Source organism: Rousettus aegyptiacus, unplaced genomic scaffold (assembly GCF_014176215.1).
Source record: "Rousettus aegyptiacus isolate mRouAeg1 unplaced genomic scaffold, mRouAeg1.p scaffold_m13_p_5, whole genome shotgun sequence".
Classification (NCBI taxonomy): Eukaryota; Metazoa; Chordata; class Mammalia; order Chiroptera; family Pteropodidae; genus Rousettus; species Rousettus aegyptiacus.
The window spans coordinates 46059259-46079560 of record NW_023416308.1 but is presented as its reverse complement, the minus strand read 5'-3'; the positions used below and the strand labels follow the sequence as shown (position 1 = coordinate 46079560).

The 20302-nt window shown below is 35.3% G+C and overlaps 1 protein-coding gene across 2 annotated transcripts in view; it reads left to right on the top strand.

The window, feature by feature from the left end:
* The first annotated feature begins 8455 nt into the window (after positions 1-8455).
* SIK2 (salt inducible kinase 2) overlaps positions 8456-20302 on the top strand; it is a 104187-nt gene continuing 92340 nt past the window's right edge. For both annotated transcript variants that reach the window (XM_016165648.2, XM_036221440.1), the window contains exons 1-2: positions 8456-8706; positions 19513-19629. In XM_016165648.2, coding sequence (XP_016021134.1) covers positions 8572-8706; positions 19513-19629 — 252 coding nt within the window. In that variant the 5' untranslated portion in view covers positions 8456-8571. The remainder of the gene's footprint in view (positions 8707-19512; positions 19630-20302) is intronic.

The window sequence follows — 20302 nt, the reverse complement described above, 5'->3', positions numbered from 1 at the left end:
GCAGATACCAGTCTGTGTTAATATCCAGTGAGATCAAGGAGAGGGGAAGAAACAACCCTAGTATAGAGAGCTCCAAGCACCAGACTACCATAATTAATTGCTTAGGATGAATATCATGCACCAAGCTATTCTTCAGGTCAGGGCTCTACCATGAGGCCCACCCTACCCCCGACCCTTCAAGGAGAAGCAGCCTTAAGAAGGAGGTATTTCTATCTAGTAATTCACCAGCCCTAGGGGCTAGACAGAGTTAGGGGATGGGAGTAAGTAAATGATCCAGTCCAGTCTATCTTCACCAGTTTTCCACACACCAGCTTCTATTCTGCCTTGATTACTATCCTGGAAGACACGTCCCAGCATTCTGAGCCTTTATTGATAATTTCCATAGAAATCTCTTGTCCTGGGCTTCAGATGTAGACACACACACACACACACACACACACACACACACACACCCTACACTAGTTCAAAAGAGGCTTCCCTATTCCCGAAGATTTCTGTTTCGTACCTCCCGCCCCAATTATTTCACAGTTTCATGATGGTTTTCCTCTACATGTCCTCCAAGATTCATCTTTGGATCAGCTGCCAGCCCATGGTAACTATCTTGGCTAAATTGGAGGTTTGACATAGGTTTATATTAGACAAAATTGTGAAACAAGTATCCCCTAGGACCATAGTTGCACCAGGACAAACCAAGACTCAAAATCTCAATTACAATGCTTACCTACTTGAGCCACCCTTCTCCATCGTCAGCCAAAGGTCTCTGTGCTATTGCTTGCCTTTTTGTAATTTCATTAATAGATGCTCATATTTTCCCTGTGCAAATACCTAATTAACCCAATCATGAAGCTAATGGGAAAAAATCAAAATAGGAGAGAGGAAGGAGACCTCGAGACTCTTCAGATAACCAAAGTGCATTTTAATAGTGGTTTTTGGAAGGCTATCACATTTGCTTTGTTTAATCCAAAGGAATCAACTTTATAGAAAGGAAGTATAAGGCTATTGCAGAAAACATTTTATTTATTGTTTTTATTTTTTAGGTGAGGCAACCCTTCGTTGACCTCACAGATTGCAAGGACCTCATCGGCTTACAATCTCTTATTTTATTTTATTTTTTTATGACTACAGCACCTGGTCTTCCTAGGTGGTCTCCCATCTAAGCACTAACCAGTCCCGACCCTGCTTAGCTTCTGATCTCAGATAGGATTGGGCTTGTTCAGGGTAGCATGGCTATAGAATATAGGAAACATTTTAAATATAATCTTTCAGCTTTCAAATATCACTGTGTAGAATCACACATCTATACAATATCATAATTTCTATTAATGCTTATAAGCTAACAAAAATAGTTATAAGTAAACTTATCCCATTTCAAGTCTAATGGGTCAAAATGCACTTCATGATTTAGTATATATGGGACCTTATATAATATGTCCTAGCATTGCTCTTTTCGGCCCATCCTTTTACCTCCACTGTTACTATTCAGTTAGAACATTTTCAGCTTCTTTCCACCTCAAGATATCTGAAATCTTTTTACTTTCATTAGTAAATCTCTCCCTACATCTAGTCCCCTGACTTACTCCTATTAATTTCTCAAATCTCACCTTAAATGTCACTTCCTCAGGAAAACTTCCTGATCCCACCCCCCAGACTAGATTAAGACCCCATGTTATGCAATCTCATAGCATACAGTACTTTTATTTTAGAGCATTTATCATAATTATAATAAACTAATGAAATATATAGAGGAGAATAGGTATAATATACTGGAAAACGGAAAATAAAACATTTTGATTCACTTTTAGAACAAACATATATTGAAAACTAATTATGTTCCAGACATCTGGAAAACTAATTACGTTCCAGTAACTGGGAATACAGAGGGGGAAGAAGCAGATGACTCCTCTTCACTTTAATCACCCATTCTTGAGGACTTATCACTTACAACAATATCTAACTCAAATATACTAACTAGCATAGACATGATTCTTCTCATGATCTTTCATGCCCCTTGCTTTCATCTCATTTATGCTCCAGACCCTTGAGCCCATCCATCTTCCCATCAGTCTCTGCCCCTTCTTATTTTTACTTCCTTTTCTATCCAGACTATATAGTACTTGTTTTCAGTAACTTTCCTGCTGAATCCTCAACTCCTTCGCCCCTTTGACATTCTGTAGAATCCACCCAGCAAATTCCAGCCCTGTATCAGTGTGACATCCAGGCTACCAAACATTATTGCAAAAAGTCCCATGACCATGTGAATTGGTATTTCTACCTATTCATTTTCCTGCATCAATTGAACCTTCTTGTAGTTTCTTATGGCCCAGTAAGTATTCTATGTGTTCTAGTCAATATCCTCTCCCATTCTCATAGCAGATTTTTCAAACCTTCACAATTCATCTAAATCCTCCTATTCTCCCTCTCTCACAATCTGTGGACAATCTACTTCTTACTTCACAGAGGAAACTGATGCCACAGGTGAACTTCCTGCACTGCAAACTCCCCACTTACCTGCAGCCAAAGCTGCCTTTGTTTCCTTCCTCCACCCATATCAGAGTAAAGGAGGCAACTCACCTTCTGACTAAAGAGTCCCTTGCATTCTAGATTTCATTGCCTTCTATAGATGATCTGTAATCACATTTATTTCAATCTTTCCCTCTTCTGGCTCTTTGCAAAAATGCTCAACTCTCTACCAATTAAAAAAACAAAAACAAAAACAACAAAAAAAACTCCACTTCTCTTGACTCTATATCTCCTCCTATCTTCATTCCTTCACAGATAAGTTTCTTGAAAGAACTGTCTACACTCACTTTTCTTCACCACTTCTCACTCACTCATTTGGCTTCTGCCTTCAGTATTCTGAAATCCTCTGCAAAGATTATTAATTATCTCTTCATGCCTAAATCCAATGAATTATTTTCATCTTTATCTTGCTTGATATCTTTTCAGTGATTGAAAGTACTCCCTCCTTCTTGAAATTCTCCTCCTTTAAACTCTTTTCTCTAGAATTTAAAGATATTTCCTGCCCTGCCCCCCACCCTTCTCTTTTTATTTCTCTGACCTCTTCCTTTCCAGGGAGGGAATGATTCTCTTTATTTGCCCACTCCTATGAGTGCTGAACAAATACTATAGGAATGATTGTCTTCTGCACTTTTTGGAGGGCCGGAGGCAGTGGGAGTTTTTATTGGCTTCTTTTTGTATTTTGTTGTCTTTAGGCCAGTGAACTAAGCAAATAAATATATTCCTCAGATTTAGAGACCAGAGAAAAATGAGAATTTTAAAATAATTTTTATAGTTACAAATATAAGAAATTTAAGTTCAAAAAACACTTAAATAATCTAAAAGGACTCTCTCTAAAATCTTATCCCTGCAGCGTAGACATAGAATCTTCCCAGAATTCATAGTTTTATGAGAAACCAAATCAAATGAAATGAATGTTGACCAATAAATTGTTGGAAATCAACCTGGAAGATGTCTAATGGAAAGCTTTAAACTCTGGCCCAGGCCTTGCCCTATTTGCCAGTTTAACAATCTAGTCATGAACCTACTATGAGCCACATACTAGGAGAGGTGATACAAAGAATAATGACTGCAATAAAGATATAGAAGTTGTGCTGATAGAATTTGTGGATAGCTCAGAGACCTAAAGGTTATTTAACGTGATAGCTGGCAGAATGAAGAATCAAAATGATTCTATTATCTGGAACAATGAGCAAACTCAATAAGATGACATTTTAACCATCAGAATTTCCATTTATATTTTTAAAAAATCAATTGCCCAAGAAAATGGTAGCAATAATTATTATTTTGAAAGACCCAGGGGTTTTAGTTGGCTTTAATCTTAATCATGGGCTGTGTCTGCTAAAAAGAAATCTTTAGCTAAATTAGTATGAGTAGAGTATCTAAATCAAAGGAGGGTCTGGTCAATGGCCAGTATTCTCCACTGTTTAGACTACTCCTTGGCTACTGCATTCGGTTTGGGGAATAATATTTTGAGAACATTGACAAATCAGAGACCAGAGAAGCACAAGAAGAAAGGGTAGAGAACTAGAAACATAGCTTGATAGTGAATTTGGGAATGTTTTGACTGGAGAACTGAAGAAAGAATATCACAATAGGTACATGTCTGCTTACTTGTGATGTTTTGCGCCAGGGAAAAAAACTAAAACAATGGATAGGAATCAGAAGGAAGCAGCTATGAAGCCAATATGAGAAAGCATTTTCTACTGATATGAATTCACATATATTAGATGTAAGACATGTAATGAAGCATGAAGCATGAAGCAGTAAAACAAGGCTTGATGCAATCTGTCAAGTGTCTAGAGAGTTCTGTATCAGATGGGAAGGTGAACACATAGGATACTCTCTAAGATCCCTTTCGAATTTAAAATCCTAAAAAAATCTGTTATCTGGGAGAAGATATAAAAATTTTGAAATTATTTTCAAAGTTTAGAGAGAATCATACACTCTTCATTTAGAGAAGATCCCTCACAGATAAAACTAACCTTAAGAAAAGCTAAAAATAGTCCATGGTTACCCATCCTTGAAAATAGCTAAAGAAAACTTCCTTTAAATTCCCTCAGTCCTCTAGTTTATTTCCATAATAGTACCTTAAACACAGTGTCACCCACATGTTCATTAACCTGATGGAGTAATTCATAGTTCAGGAACACTTGTATTTTATAATAAGCAGCACTTGTAATTGGTGTGGGTCAGTGATTTGGATTTTCTCATGTACTTTCTGCCTTTCATAATATAAAAGGCAAAATATTCATTCTAACTTTCGAATCTATTTTTTCTAAGCAAAGTCATCTATTATAAAGAGTTCACCAGTTTTCAATTTGAACTAAATCTAAATCCAGACCTAAATCTTCTGGCGTATTGACTTTCATTCAGTCTTAAAATTATAAAACAGTAAAAATGTAGACAATGTTCACGATCAAGGAAACATATGGTACATATTTTGTTGTTCAAGTTCATGAGCTGTCTGCTTCAGCAAAATATGTATAGCGCCGTGAGCCATGAAGTTCTCTTTCCTCATATTTCAAATTACTCTTTCATTTCCTCTTTGCTAACTATTCTCCTCATTTCACATTTTTGTTCTAAGTTCATTTCATTCTAAGTTAAGTATACTAAAGAATTCATTCTTATTTCTGTCTCTAACAATCTTTCTCAATTATTTCCATGTATATACTGTTTTGCATTTTGAAGTGTTATCCTAACATTTTTTTTTAAATCAACTCAATGGCAAATACAGCATTATTCTCTCAGCATTAGCTGGAATGATGCATTTTAAAGGTCAAGCAAATAGGAAATCTGATGACTACAGCACTCTACCTCGGTGCTACTAAAACTAGAGATGAAAAAGATGGGAACTGTGTGAAGCCTCTCTTTTCTTCTTTTCCCTCTTATCTTTTATTCTTTTTCCTGGGGTGGTGGTGGTGGTGGTGTATGTGTGTATGTTTGTCTCTAGGAAAAGAAAAAGGAAAGAAGAGGAAAAATAGGGAGAGAGAAAGAGCAGAGGAAAGCAGAAGTTGGATAATACTAACTGAAGCAAAAGCAGGGTTGAAATTGGAGAGGGAGGAGTAGGTCATTTGGATTGAGGAAACGGCTGAATCGAGGATTCCAAGGCTGCAATATTCTCACAGTCCACATGTATTTCTTCAGAGTCACATTTAAAATCTACAGTAATTCTCAGTGGCACAACCACTGCGTTTCCAAACAGGCAAGTTTTATTTATGACACAGTCCCTCCTACCTCTGCCTAGTCTCTGGCCTCCCTTTTTCTAACCTCTTGACACTCAGAACTCTCACAATGGTTTACCAAAAAAATTCTGGTCTTCCCTGCCATTCCCTTCTTCCCCGCCCTGAATTAAATCATACTCCTAGATTGTACAAGTAGGTAGTTGCCCCAGTTATCTGATAAAAGTAATCAAATAGAAATGAGTCTTAATTTCTGTTCAAAAGAAATACTTTAAAGGAGGAGGCTGTTTGCTCTACTAGGTCTCTATGTGCATTTTCTGGCTTTTCATCAGAGAAACTCCCAGAACAATTAGAACACATTAATCTATTAGGCAAAATGTATATGGGAACAATTTTTTTTTTAACAGAGGTACATATGTGGGCTCCTCCTGGTCTAGTTAGATTGAACCCTCATACACTATTCCTAGAAATTTCATCAGTCTTAAAGCCTCTTCCCATGCCCCTCCTCAATTTTGCAAATAATATAAGTCACAGCAGAATAAAGTATTGCTTGGGGAGAGTGAAGGGCAGAAGCACAGTAAGCAGGTAGAGGGCTCAAGAGCCAGTCAGTCTTACACAAAAAGTAGAAAAGAAAACAAAATTAAATTATTGTAAATTAATAAAATATATACATATACATTATTCCATTAAAAAATTTAAACTACAGAAAAGGTGCAAGAACAATATAATGAACTATCATATACCCTTTTCCTAGATTTATCAATTTAACATTTTGCCACATTGTCTTATCTATCTCTTCTAAACCATTTGACAGTAACTTGCATATATCAAAACCTTTTACCCCTAAATACTTCAATGTGTCTCTCTTAATAAGGGTATTCGTTTTCATAATCACAGCACAGTTATGAAATTAGAGAAACTTAACATTTAAATAACACTATTATCTAATAAATTTTCCACATGTAAATTTCAACAACTCTGAATATATTCCCTTAAAGAAATTTTTTCCCAATCCAGGATCACACATTGCCTTAAGTGGCATGTCTCTTCAACCCTTTAAATCTAGTACAGTTCCTCAGCCTTTCTTTGTCTTTTTAAGAGTACAGGCCGGTGGTTGGGTAGACTATTTCTCAATTTGCATTTTTCTGATTTGTTTCTTTATGATTAGACTCAGAATATGTATTTTTAACAAAGACAATACATAAAGATAGTGTGTCTTCAGTATGTCACACTGAAAGGCACATCATGTCATTTTATCCCATAATTGGTGAAATCAACTTTGATCATTTTGTTCAGGTGATATCTGTCAGTAAAGGTACTGCATTTATCCTTTGTAATGAACTAAAAAGTCCATACTTCGAGACTGTGCAAACTTTCATCCAACGATTTTAACATCTATTGATAATTGTCTGAATCAATTATTACTATAATGGTTGCAAAATGATGATTTTCCTAATTTCATCATTTCTTCTGTGTAGATTAGTTGGGCTTCCACTGTCAAGAATTGTCATCTCCCCCTACCCTTTATTTATTTAAATTTTTTAAGAATAAATATGTACTTCAGATTCGTTAAAAAAATTCATTTCTATCATTATTCGTTTGTGATGCTCAAATTAGCCCAGATTTGGTAAGTGGAGCTACATTCAAGCTAGTTCCTATTTCCTTTCGACGTGTCCTCATCATTCTTCAAAAATCTTGCTTTCTCTCACAAGATCTTTCAAGGGCATTTAATACTTTCCCGCTGCCCCCAAATCAGCCATTTTTCCCAGGAGTCTGATTCCTTTTAGTGGAGAACGGCATTTAGAAACCAAGATCTGGAGGCATTAATATATATTTCAAAATATTAAAATAACAGTGTACTTGTTCCCGTGGAATAGGTACACCATACCAAAGACTGGTGTGATCTCCAATCCTAACTCTAGCATTTCCTGCGTGACCTTGGCATTTCCCTTCAATCCTTGGAGCTTAATTCTTCATCTGGAAAAAATTGGATTAGATAAGTAGGTATTTTTTTTAACCTTTCGAGATCAGCCACAGGTATGGGAATCCGATAAAAGCTATAGTCCTATCTCCCTAGAGACAAGCAAGCAAAAATTTGCAAACGTTTTAGGGGGTTCGAGGCTCCGAAGCCCATTTGAGGGCACTAAGTGATCTCCAGGGTCTCTTCAACGCTGACATTCTGTGAGTCTATTCTGTGAGCATGCTCCTGTCAGAATGATTCCTCAGAGACATCAAAATGTGGAGGGATTTATACAGAAGCAAGATGAAAAAAGAATGCAAAGAAAGGAGCCTGTGAGCAATCCATTGCTCAGCCATAGTTCTTTGCCCGTGCCAAATTTAAGACGCACTGTGGTCATAGGTTAAGAGATTTTGGCGGGAAGTTCCCGGGGTGGGCATAGAACGACGGCGCGGGTAAAGGAGACGGCAGGCCAGGTCCAGGTCGCTGCATCCCTCCGCTCCGCCCGCCAGGGCTCGCTCTTGGCCTTCGGCTAAGAGGCCGAGGAACTGGGAAGGCCAGGGAACGATCCCACCCCTGGCAGCCGCGAGGCGGCGGGAAGAGCGGAGGGAGCCAGAGCCCGGAAGGAACGCGCCGTTCAGGCCCCGCCCTTCTCCCGACCCTCCCTTCCTCCCGCCGCCGACGTCGACGCTGCTCCAGTCGCCATGGTGACCAATCGAGGCCCGGTCCCGCCCCCCGCCCCCCTGTCCCGGCCCCCTGACGTCGGCGCACGTCAGCAGCCTCGCGCGCCTGGCTGGGCCCTGCGGAGCGGGAGGGACGGAGTTGAGGAGCGAGCCGAGTGGCCGTCTCCCGAGCACAGCCGTGTCGCCCGCCAGCCCGCGCTCCAGTCCCCCGTGTCTAGCAGCGGGGCCCAGCATGGTCATGGCGGATGGTCCGAGGCACTTGCAGCGCGGGCCGGTCCGGGTGGGGTTCTACGACATCGAGGGCACGCTGGGCAAGGGCAACTTCGCCGTTGTGAAGCTGGGGCGGCACCGGATCACCAAGACGGAGGTGCGGCCCGGGGCTCGGCGGGAGCGTCCGAGGAGAGGGTTCGGGAAAGCAGCTGTTTACCGAGAGGGGCGGCTGCAGTGGGGGCCTGGGGAGACCCAAGAGGCCGGGTCAGTGGCTGGGACGAGACGGCCTGGGACTGTGACGACCTGGGAGGTGCAGGGAATCGATGAGCGCCTAAGGGATCGGGGCCCGGCCAGCCGGACCCGAGCGTCCGATTGGAAACCGGACCAGCCGAGGCTTTGCTTTCCCTACGCCACCCACGGTGGCCACACGGAATTTCGCCTACAGTCTTCCACCCTGGTCGTGACCTGGTCTGTGGCCTCCGCTCGGGAGCCTAAGTTCCGTGTCTTCCCTGCTTTCGGCTGGGGGTGGGGTGGGAGGGGAAGTCTCAGTGCTCCTGGGCTGCGCGGTGGGAGACGTCGCCAACCCCGAGGAGGGGACCGCCTGCGCTCAGACTGCCGGGACGGGGCATCGCGCGTTCCCGGTGAACCCGGCCCGATGAGGAAGGGGCCCCCAGGCCGAGAATGCCCGGACGGCGACTGTCCGTCTTCTCTCCCTCCCTTTGCCCGACAGTATCTCTGATTTTGTGTCAGACTAGCTTGATCTCGTGCCTGAGGAATTTTCCTCTAATACTCCAGACAATGGAAGTGGTTAAAATGATCATCTCTGTATTTGCACGGTTGGTGTTCTGGCCTTTCATATCCAGGGTTGTTCCTTTACCAGGTGTGCCTTCTGGCTGTGAATATGTATTCCTTAAGCCGCAGCAGATTCTGCTTCTCTACTTATAAAGCCCTCAACTGCTTTCCGACGGTGAATTCAGCTGCACCCCCCCCCCCGCCCCGCACATTCTAATGCACCGAACATATTTTCTCACAAGTCTCTGTTCTTACCTAACCCGCCCCCCTTCCTTCACTGCCTCAAGCTGCTCTCCTCAGGGTCTCTATTTTAAGACGTGCAAATTAAATACTTTAGAAAAACGGCAGAAACAAAACCATGTTTTAGAATAAAACCTTGTGTTTTTGACGTACTCTATCTACTCTGCCTCATTGTAGTTCTGGAATTTCATCCTTTTCGTTTTATTTTTTACAGTTTTCATTCTTTTCAGTCTTTCCCCTTATTAGTGTGAATGTACTAGAGTTTGAATATGAAATAGCGTAGGACTTTTTTTTTTTAGAATAGCAGAATAAGGTGAAGGGCATTTGAAAACTTGAGTGATTTTTGTAGCTCTTTTTCTTAGAAGTTTTTCTTAACTTTGTTTTTGATTTGTGTTTGTGACAGAGTCCATTTCAGAAAGGAGTATATGTCATTGTGTCATATTCACTTTTGCCCTCCTCTGTCTATCCTGAAGCAGCCCAAATTATAACTTATTTTTTAGCATCAGGACCAAGGTCACAAGTTTTCCTCTCACAAATTTCCCAGTGTTAGCAATTTAGATTAAGTTTGTAATGATAATTTTTAATCTGATGCCAGCATTTTTTTTTTAAATGAAGATATAGCTTCTCTTCTTAAGAACCATGGACTAACGCATGGCATTTCCCCTTAAATTACATGAAAAGAAGGCATTTTCAGTGTGTATTTTTATATGAGTCCTTGCTTAATGACTGCCTAAAAATCAAATTGCATGTTACAGAGAGCTTCTACAGAAACCCTTCAATTCATACTTTTTTCTCATCAGCTCTTATTGGTATTAGTTGCAAGGTTTAATTAAGTTAGCTGTTATTTAATAGGTAAAATTTAGGTAATACAATATCTATTTAAGAACTACTAAAGTGGAGCTGATAGTGACATACTTTGTTGAGGTTGACAGTTCAAAGTGTCCCTTTTAAATTGATATGTCTTGTAGAGCTAGAGGGCACTGTGGAGTAGTATCATGGCTTGGCTCTGAGATGGAGTGAGATCAATTTGTAATTGTAGGCACAGGTCAAATTATGAAAGAGCGCCCAGATCCTGAATTGTGTGTGTAGTATATATCTATAAAATGATTTAAATCAAAAGCTAAATTTCTAGTCCCTAGAGCCCATCTTCCTTGTGCTTTTCTAAAAAAAAAAGTGTCCTTAACATATAACAAAAGAAATAGTGTGCTTTTAAGATGGGTTAGTGTGTTTGTGGAAATTTGGTATGGTTGGAGATACTGAAGTTGAGGGGTAAGTGAAACAGGTTATTAACAAAAAGTTCCTGTAGATCTCAAGTTTGTAAAGTTGCTCTGTGAACTTATATGGTAATTTAGAATTATTTAGCTATAGCAGAGATACAATTGTTTCTTAAAGTATACTGTTTGTTGTTAATGAGGGTTTTTTAAAGCAGTATTTATCTTCATTCACTGTATAAATATTTATGTCTTCGATAAATAGAACAACTTCAAATACTATAAATGGCTAGTGGAAACTTCAGTTTTATTTAATACTATTTTAGGTTTTCATTGCTGAACATACTACAGTAATTACACTGAGAACAATGTATAAAGAACAATATCAGCAAAATATCGTGATTATGCTTATTACTTATAAAAATTTCTTCAACTTGGTATATTTTAACATCAATATAACTTTGTGTATTTTAAAACTTAAAGGGTTTTTCCCCCAAGTTTGAACCCAAAGCAGATTTTAGGGCATAGCTTAAACATCTATGTCATAAACAATTGGACCCTTTTATTTTTAATGGGCTCTTCTCCGTCTCTTGTTCTGTTTTCTACAAAGCTTGAGAGATCCAAGACTGTTTGCCTTTCAGAGGAAAAAAAAAAATCAGTAGACAAAAGAGACCTTCATTTTGGTCTAATCTATCAAATAGCTAAACATTGTTTAAGAAATATAATTACATCATCATCTGAAGTGGTATTCTCATATTAGATCTCTATGTAAATTTTGCACACAAAAGGGAAGGCAGGTGGTGGTAAAATCCAGCTTCCAGATATAATACTTCATAAAAGCTTTGTAGGCTTGGTTTGTGATTTATGAATTAGAGTAGCTAATTTTATAAAATTAGCATAATGGGAAAAGAATAATAGCATTTAGACTGTTAAACTATTTTAGGCAGTAGTGGTTGCTAGTTTGCTGTGCTGGAAGTGTTATTTTTTTTTATTGATACTATACTAGCACAGAACTTTTTCCTTCTATGACTAGTTTTTTGTTTTTGTTTGTTAAATAAAATTCCAGAAAAGTCATTTGTGCCTTTAAGCCTTTTTGTTTTCTGATTTTTAAAGAAATATAATCTTGATGTAGAAAATATAAGGAAGAGTACACAAAAAAGTACATGTATAATTCTTCCACCACCGAGAATAAATCATTCTTAACATTATGTTGTGTTTCCCTCTAGTCATCTTATTAAATGCCTTCTCCATAGATGAGATCACATTGCTAGGCATATTTGTATAAATTGTGTCTTTTTTTCCACTTACTATAGCCTGAGCATTTTACTTATTATATATAACTTTTTGAAACATTTTTAATACCCACAGTTTTCTACCTTGTAGATGAATCCTATTTTACTTAACTTCCTGATTACTGAACATTATATAGTTTTTAATGTTATAGTAAATAATTTGCAGTGATAATTTTTGTGTATATAACAGTGCCTACATTTTTTAATTTTTTCAGAGAGGAGGAATTGGGGGTAAATTCCTGGAAGGGAAATTATCAAGTGAGAAGGTATTATTTTTACATTAGAGAGCAATATTTTTTTTATCAAATGTATCATGTTTATGATTGAAAAATGTAAAAATATAGATGCATGAAAAGAATTGCCCATAATATCACCACCAGATGTAATCATTGATAGTTATTTTCATACCTTTTCTATGACAGGTAATTGAATTTTTCTCAATACCGTGCCTCTTGTATTACTTAGCTAAGGAGCATGTATATATGTGGTCTATGAAATCTTAAATTTCACAGAGACTCTGAAAATTACCTTATTAAAATGGCACATAGGTGTTGCTTACTTATCCTTAAGAGAACCTGCAATACAAAACTGATGATAGCAAGGACATTCTGAAAACTACTTTTAATCACTAAAAAGCTTTCCTTATGCATTTGAGGGCTTTTATATTTAGGCATAATTCTTAAACTACTATCTTAACATATTTTTAAGTATTTTTACTTAAAAGTAAGTATTTTTAAAGGTTTAAAAATAGTTAAAGTATCAAAAATGCATTTTCAGAGCAAGGGTAGAAACAAGAGAAAGGCATATTATAAACTGCAATATTTCTTGAAGAACCTTTTTTTTTAATACAATCAAATTTTATATTTTGCCTTAAAATTTTAAGACTCCTCTTAGTAATCTTAGTATTAATCTTATGGTATGAAATAGTCTAGATTTCAAGAATTAACTGTACTATGTGCAACAAAAGGACTTGTTACCAAATAATTTAATCACTAATATTCCTATCTAGGCCTATTATCTTTAATTGTGTCTCGAAGTAAAAAATTTGTCATGGAATAAATGTTTTATTAGAAATTGTGCTCTAGTTTCTTGGCACCCAGACAAGAAATATTTAGCAAATTATTCTGTCCTTTTTGAGGAATTGGGGGAGACAAACATGAAAAATAAGAGTTGTGTAAATTTTTATGTTTTGTAGAAATTTTTAACTTTAACAGAGTTTAATGTGTTCTGATTTTAATTCCACTGGGAAATTCTATCTCAGTTAAGAAAACATTTATTTGGAAATAACTGAAACTGGCCTCAGTTCTTGGATTCACATGATGACATTTGATTTATGGCCCACTGCTGATGACATATTCATTTCCTTGGAGCCAAATGGATTCCAGAAATTCATTAAGATACCTTTTTTTTCCTCTTTAGTGTTATACCTAGTACCTCTTATACCTTTCATCTCCCTATTTTTGAAATAAGTTATTTATGTAAAAGTTTCTTTATACAGAACATTTGTGGAAAATGCTTTTTTACCCTGCAGAGGGAAAGAGCCCATGTATCCAGTTTGAGATATTAAACGAATGAAAGACAATTACATTTAGGAATGTCATCAGAAAATCATCTTAAAAAATATTTTTAAAACACTTTAAATAGGTTGCCAGGTGAATGTTGGATGAATTAAACTAAAAAATTATGCTAAAATTTGTTTTAAGTTCTTTAAACATCATATTTGTATTTTTCCTCCAATTACAAAAGGAATCGTAGATATCACTTACTCATTTTAGACATTGTTGAAAAGCTCAAAGAAGAAAAGAAACATCCTTAATACAGACCAAGAGATAATCACTGTTAATATTTGGTTCATATCTTCTTAGTTATTCACATATATTTTATATGTAGGTAATAAAATTGAAGTCATCTTTACACATAATGTCTTTTTTACTTAATGCATTATGAACCTTTCCCTAGTTTAAAAAAACTATCTAAAGCATGGATAAACAGCATCCTTGCATATGATCCTTTGTATTTTATTTCATCAATTTCTCATTATTGAACATTTGGATTATTTCTCTTGCTGTTTTTCTTTCTAAAATAATGTTTCAGAGGGCATTCCTGTATATACATCTTTGTGTACCTATCTGATTATTTCCTTGGGGTAATACCATAACAATGGGAATTCTTGGGTCAAGGAGGATGTCCATACATCCATATCTTATGGCATGAAATGCTAAATTAACCTCCAGAAAAAATACCTTTTAATTTTCACCAGGAAGAATGCATATTTACCAGGAATATGATTTTTAAATCTTTTCCAGTTTGATGGGAGAAAATATTTTTTATTCTAATTTGCATTTTTTTATTACACAGTTTCATATATGACTATTTACATTTCTCGTGACTTGCTTTTTGTTCTTTAGCCCATGTTTTAATTGGGTTGTCTTTTTTTGGTGATGTTTTTAAATAATTTTTAAGGTAGATTATTTTTAATTATTTCTTTATAGTCTTTTTTTATGGGTATAAAACTCTACGAATGTTTACCTTTCCTCCAATTTGTTTTCTTTTCCCACCATAATAATAATCAAATTAAATCTTAATGAGGATTTTTTTATTATATAAATTTTTAAATTTTACAAGTCATATTTTAAATTGAGAAAAAAATGTTTATATATTCTTTAAGGGTAAATAGAGAACTTCATATCAGTTTTACACTTATATTTTTAATACCTTCAGAAACCCTTTAGTTGTACACTATTCAATAACGTTCACTTTTCAATCAAGTGATAGGACAATATGTTCTAATTCTAACAGTGATTTTATGTACAGGCTTTAAAAGTGTATTTGTTTTTAGACTTCAAAGATCTAATTGTATAGTAAGTGTAACGTTACTTGGTACTTAAGGGAATTAGTGTATTTGTAGTAAATAGCACTGAAGCAGGTACTACCTGAGACAGCAAGCATGTTAATTTCTTCAACTTTGTTACTAGAAGAATAGTTCTTATTGTGTAACTTCTTTATAAAGTCCTCCAAAGCCACTTTTCTATGTGTGATTTCTGTAAGTGCATAGGATTAATATTTCTTTTATGAGAAATATTTTCTTAAATTACATTTTGAAAGATGAAAAATTTATTTTAGCCATCTTAATACTATTTAATTTCTGCTCTTACATTTAATCCCTGTCTTCTTTGCAAATTTGTATTTTATATAGGTGTTACTTTTATATGTATTGTTTTTATTTAACATTGTTGGAAACATTACTATGTATATAGTCTTCTTAACTAATATTTAAATCTTATAAAATAATATACCCATTTAATGGAGAATTTAGAAAATAAAATGAAAATGACTAATATTCTACAAAGGGAGAAGTTAGCGTATTTGAAATATAACTGTTTCATTTTTCTTTTCTTCTTATTAGAAAAGTATTCATGCTAATCAAAGAAAAATTTCACAGAAAAGTATCAGCAAAAAAAAATAATAATCCATTAATTTTTCACCCACCAATAACATATTTGTCATATTTGTATCTAGTTTTTCTTGGTCTTTTTCTCTACATACCTTGTGTTGAGACTACTGATATCCTGATTTTTAATTTAATATTTTAGTCTAAGCAGTTCTCCATATTATTAAAAGGATCCATTTTAATGGATATATGTCATAAAGTTAACATAATTCATGTAGCTATTTCCTAATTACTGTTTCTATTTTTTGTTATAATCTGAATATGTTTACACATAAATATCATTTCATATTATTTCCTTCAAATAATTTCTCAAATTAGAATTTTTAGGCTAAATAGGACAGGTGATTTTTAAGGTTTTTGATATCGTCAAATTACTTTCCAGAAAAATTATAACCTATTTTATATTCCTATCAGCAATATACGAAAGTGGCCATCTCATTGAACCTTAGCTCACAAGGGTGTTTGCTTTTTATTCTTTGCAAATAAGTGAAAATGGTATTCTTTGAGATATAATTAACATAATAGTATTTTATTTTTAATTCACATTTTCCTATTTCTGATGTTGAATATTTGGTGTTGCTACTTTACATGGGATTGAATTTGATAGTAATCATTCTAGCTTGTTCAATATGCTCTCCAAAGTCGTGTAGGGAACCATCTTTTAGAACCCTTGCAGAATATTAATTCTATCTCCAATAAATTCACTGAAGGCTATTTTTAAAGATCATACATTAATTAGGAATTAGTTGAATAATTTAGATAAACAACAACAAAAAGTGGATCCTTCAGTTTACACAGTCCCTTGCTTGACTTTGTTATGACTATGCAGATTTTGTCTTTGGTACTATATTCGGAACTAAGTAGTGAAGGGATGCAGAGAATAAGTTCCCAGAAATCTAAATTCATATTTATTTTAAAAATGAACTATTGGAATATTTCATTTTTTTGTAAGTTGGGACTTTTGTTCACTACTGGGGAAATCCCCAAATGCTGATCTCTTTTTGATAAAAATTTGTTTTCTAAAATGTATTCTCTTTGTTCTCACAGACCTGTTAAATTCCTTGAGGGTGGGAATCAGAGCTAGTTCATTTTTGTATCCTAGCATAATTTCAGGCTCACAACAAATGCTCAGTAAATGTGTGAATAATAGGATCTTTGAAATAGCAAAACGATTGGACTTGTAGTTAGAAGGCCTGCTGTTTTTTTTCCCATTAATTAACTTGAGCTTTTGGACCTTCGTAAAGTATATAACATCTTTTGAACCTCAGTTTCATCAACCCATGAGTGTACTGCTTGTTGCATTTACTATACAAAGTTTAGAAATAAATGAGACAAACTTTAACTAACCAAATTTCTAAAAATAACGTTAAATACGTTATTTTTTTAAAAAGTGCTATGCAGTTGTGAAAAGCATCATCATCATTATTATATTTCTAAGGAGTACTTGGTGAAGAGTCTCATTGTTAAGAAATTACCTGGAAGAGTATGGCAGAGATGCTAGCTGACCACCCAAAATTCAGTTTCTCTTCTTCCTGGACCTACAACTGCACTGTTTCTAGGCCTGCCTTGTGTTTAGGCACAGTCGTGTGACTGAGTTCTAACTAATGGAGTGAACAGAAATAATTTGCACCATTTCTGGGCCTGGCCCATGAAAACTTCTCATGAGGGATCCTCTGAACTTTTTTCTCCTTCTGTCTGGCTGTAATGAAGACAGCTTTCAGGGTAACCATGGAAGCCACCCATTAAAGGTTGTAGGACTCCTTGAATCTCTTACGCCTTCATGGAGGAAGGCTACCTGCTAAGTTTTCACCCATCTAGTTCTACCACATGAACAAGAAGTCAACTTCTATTGTGTTTGAGTCATTACTTTTGAGGTCTGCTTGTTACAGGAGTTAGAATGACATTATTATAAGGAGCTTGCTAACACATGCTCTACTTTTCTTTAGTGCTTTGCTTTTTCATAATCTTATAACAGCTTTACAAGGGGTAACAATATAAAGATATAAATATATAGACTTATGGTCTATATGTGTATAGTCTGTGGTCCAAAATTGAGAGAATTATATTTTGTCATTTGAAATTTTTTTGGCTGAAAAAAGTTAAATGAGGTTTATAACTTGTCAAAATTTAATTAGATAATTTATATATTATTCACTTTTTCATTATTTGAGGCCAAGTATCCAAAGGAATATAATCATGCTGCAATTTTAAAGACCATGATTCTTTTTACTCCGATTCTTTTTCTGTTTATTAGATGGTTGTGACTCATTTTGTTATAAAAGCTTTTTGCTAGGGAGGGGTTAATGGTATCCAGACAAAATTTTTTATCAGATTTTTATGCCCAAAAATTGTAGGGCAACACATTTTCAAACTATGCCCTTGTTACCTTCCTAAGGAATATGGAGAATATTCAAGTATACATATATATTTTTATCTGTCAACTTTTACCCAGAGTTACCCGAAGTAAATGATAATGCTATGCTGTATTCTCTCATACTCTTAATTGGGCGGGGGAGGGGGTCGTTTGAAATGTATTTAGGTTTGAGGTGGTTCATAATATCCCTAATAGCCAATACAGTGGTAATCAGTCTGCTTTCTAGCAAAGTTTAGCACCTTTTACTTTCTAGAATATTTTGATTGCAAAATAGCTGTCACACAGCCTATGCTCTGTACTGCCTAGTGAAAAAGCTACCCCTTTTCTTCTTAAGCAAAAGTTTAATTTTATCCATTATATTTAGTAATCTGACTTCCCCTGGGAAGCTTAAGTTCTTCTGTGGATTATAATTAATTTAAACCAGGAAACAAGCTGTGACAGCAAATTTGAAATAGAGAAAGGTAAGAAATAAACCTTATAGCAAAGCTTTAAGAAGTAACAGCAGAGGACAGAGTACCATAAGGAAAGAAGAGAAAACTAATTGTATAGGAATCTGAGGGAATGAAGTGAATTGACAAACTGAGTCCTATTTTCTTGGATACCTATTAGGAGTATTGAACTATAGTACATACAATAATTGATATTAAAAATTACCCTGAAGCAACATAAAGTTAAATTATGTTCAGAATACATTTAGGTAGAATGTGAAGTACATTTCAGATGTTCTTCAGAACTTACTGCACTTAAGTTTGAGTGGTTCCTAATTATCTGACCATTTTATTTAAATCAGAATGGCTTATTTCCTAACCAAATATCTAATTTTTAAAAAATTAGTTTTTTCAGTCACATGAGTTTTTCATGTACTTTTTTTAGTACATGATTGTTGATTTCTGATTACCTAGTTATTCACCTTCAAATGCAGTTCCTTCAAATTATTAACCTAGGAGTGGTTTGGTTTCCTCTCTAGCTATGACAGGAAGAGGCCACATTTTTAAAAATCACATTCCTTTAAGAAAGTCAAAATTTAGTGTAATTACTAACATTTTAGTTTTCGTGTTTTGATTTTTAAAACAAAATGTAATCCAGTTGGTATCTTTTCTTGTAGATGGATTTTGATACTTACATTTAGTTTCTTTTCAGAAAGGTATGTCTATATTCTCTGGAACCTATCGCTTGCTTTTCTAGAAAAATTTTATTTCCGTACAATAAAAATTGTTTTCTACTTGGCTGATCATTTGTTTATTGGCACTTGGTAGTGAAATGATAACTAGTGGAAACAGCTGAAATTTTATTTCTTCAATTTCTAAATGGAGCAAAAAGGCATTACAGTTGTACTGAAAGGGAAATATGTTTTATTAAAGTAACTTCGCAGCTATTCTTCATAGCACATTATAAAGACACTCCCAAACAAAATCTCCCACAGTCTTACACATGGTATTTGTTCAAAAGAGATGTATTGAATGAATGAGCATTGAATTTAAACTAGTTATCATTGTCATAGGACCTACAGGTAAAGTCTCAGATGTCATTGACTAAAAAGAGTTTTAACTGGAAAATGTTAAACATTATATACTAATTGTACTTATTTTTATCTGGGATACAGGTGGCGATAAAAATTATTGATAAATCTCAGCTGGATGCAGTGAACCTTGAGAAAATCTACCGAGAGGTACAAATAATGAAAATGTTAGACCACCCTCACATAATCAAACTTTATCAGGTATGACTTAGCCTTACAGCTCTCCATGCTTCCTCACATTCAGTTCTCTATTTTGCATCATTATTTTTTTATTTTATGTTAGTTTTCACCCTGTGAAAAAGAAAACAAAATGCTTTTGTTAAGCTGAGTACATCCATATTTCTATATTTAAATAAAAAATTTAGAAATTCAAAACTACTAGTAGCTTAATTTTAAGTTGTCTCTCAGACTATAAATTATTTAAAAAGTTTATATTTTTCCATCTATGATACTGAGCTTCAACCTGCTAGGTTTCAGTGGTAGTACTATTAATGAGGATATGGCATTTTTGCTTATATATTGTTTATGTTTTATGAAATACAAAAGCCAAAATAGTGGTGGCATACTTTGTAATACCTAGAGCCAAATCTTATATTTTGTTTGAGTCTTTTTATCAGATAAAGTAAATGAGCCATTTTTTAAAAAATCAACTTTATTAAGATAATTTTTGTAAAATAAACTACCATTTTCAAGCATAAGCCATGTTTTATTAAAAGGAAGATTTTTCTTAAATTTTTAGAGTAATTCATGTTTAAGAATAGTATTGTAATACAAAAACTTTTAATATTTCTATTCATTAATATGTAGACTTTTTGTATTAGAAAACTAGTTTTAAACTAAATTGTTACAGTATGCCAGCCTATGACTTTGATCT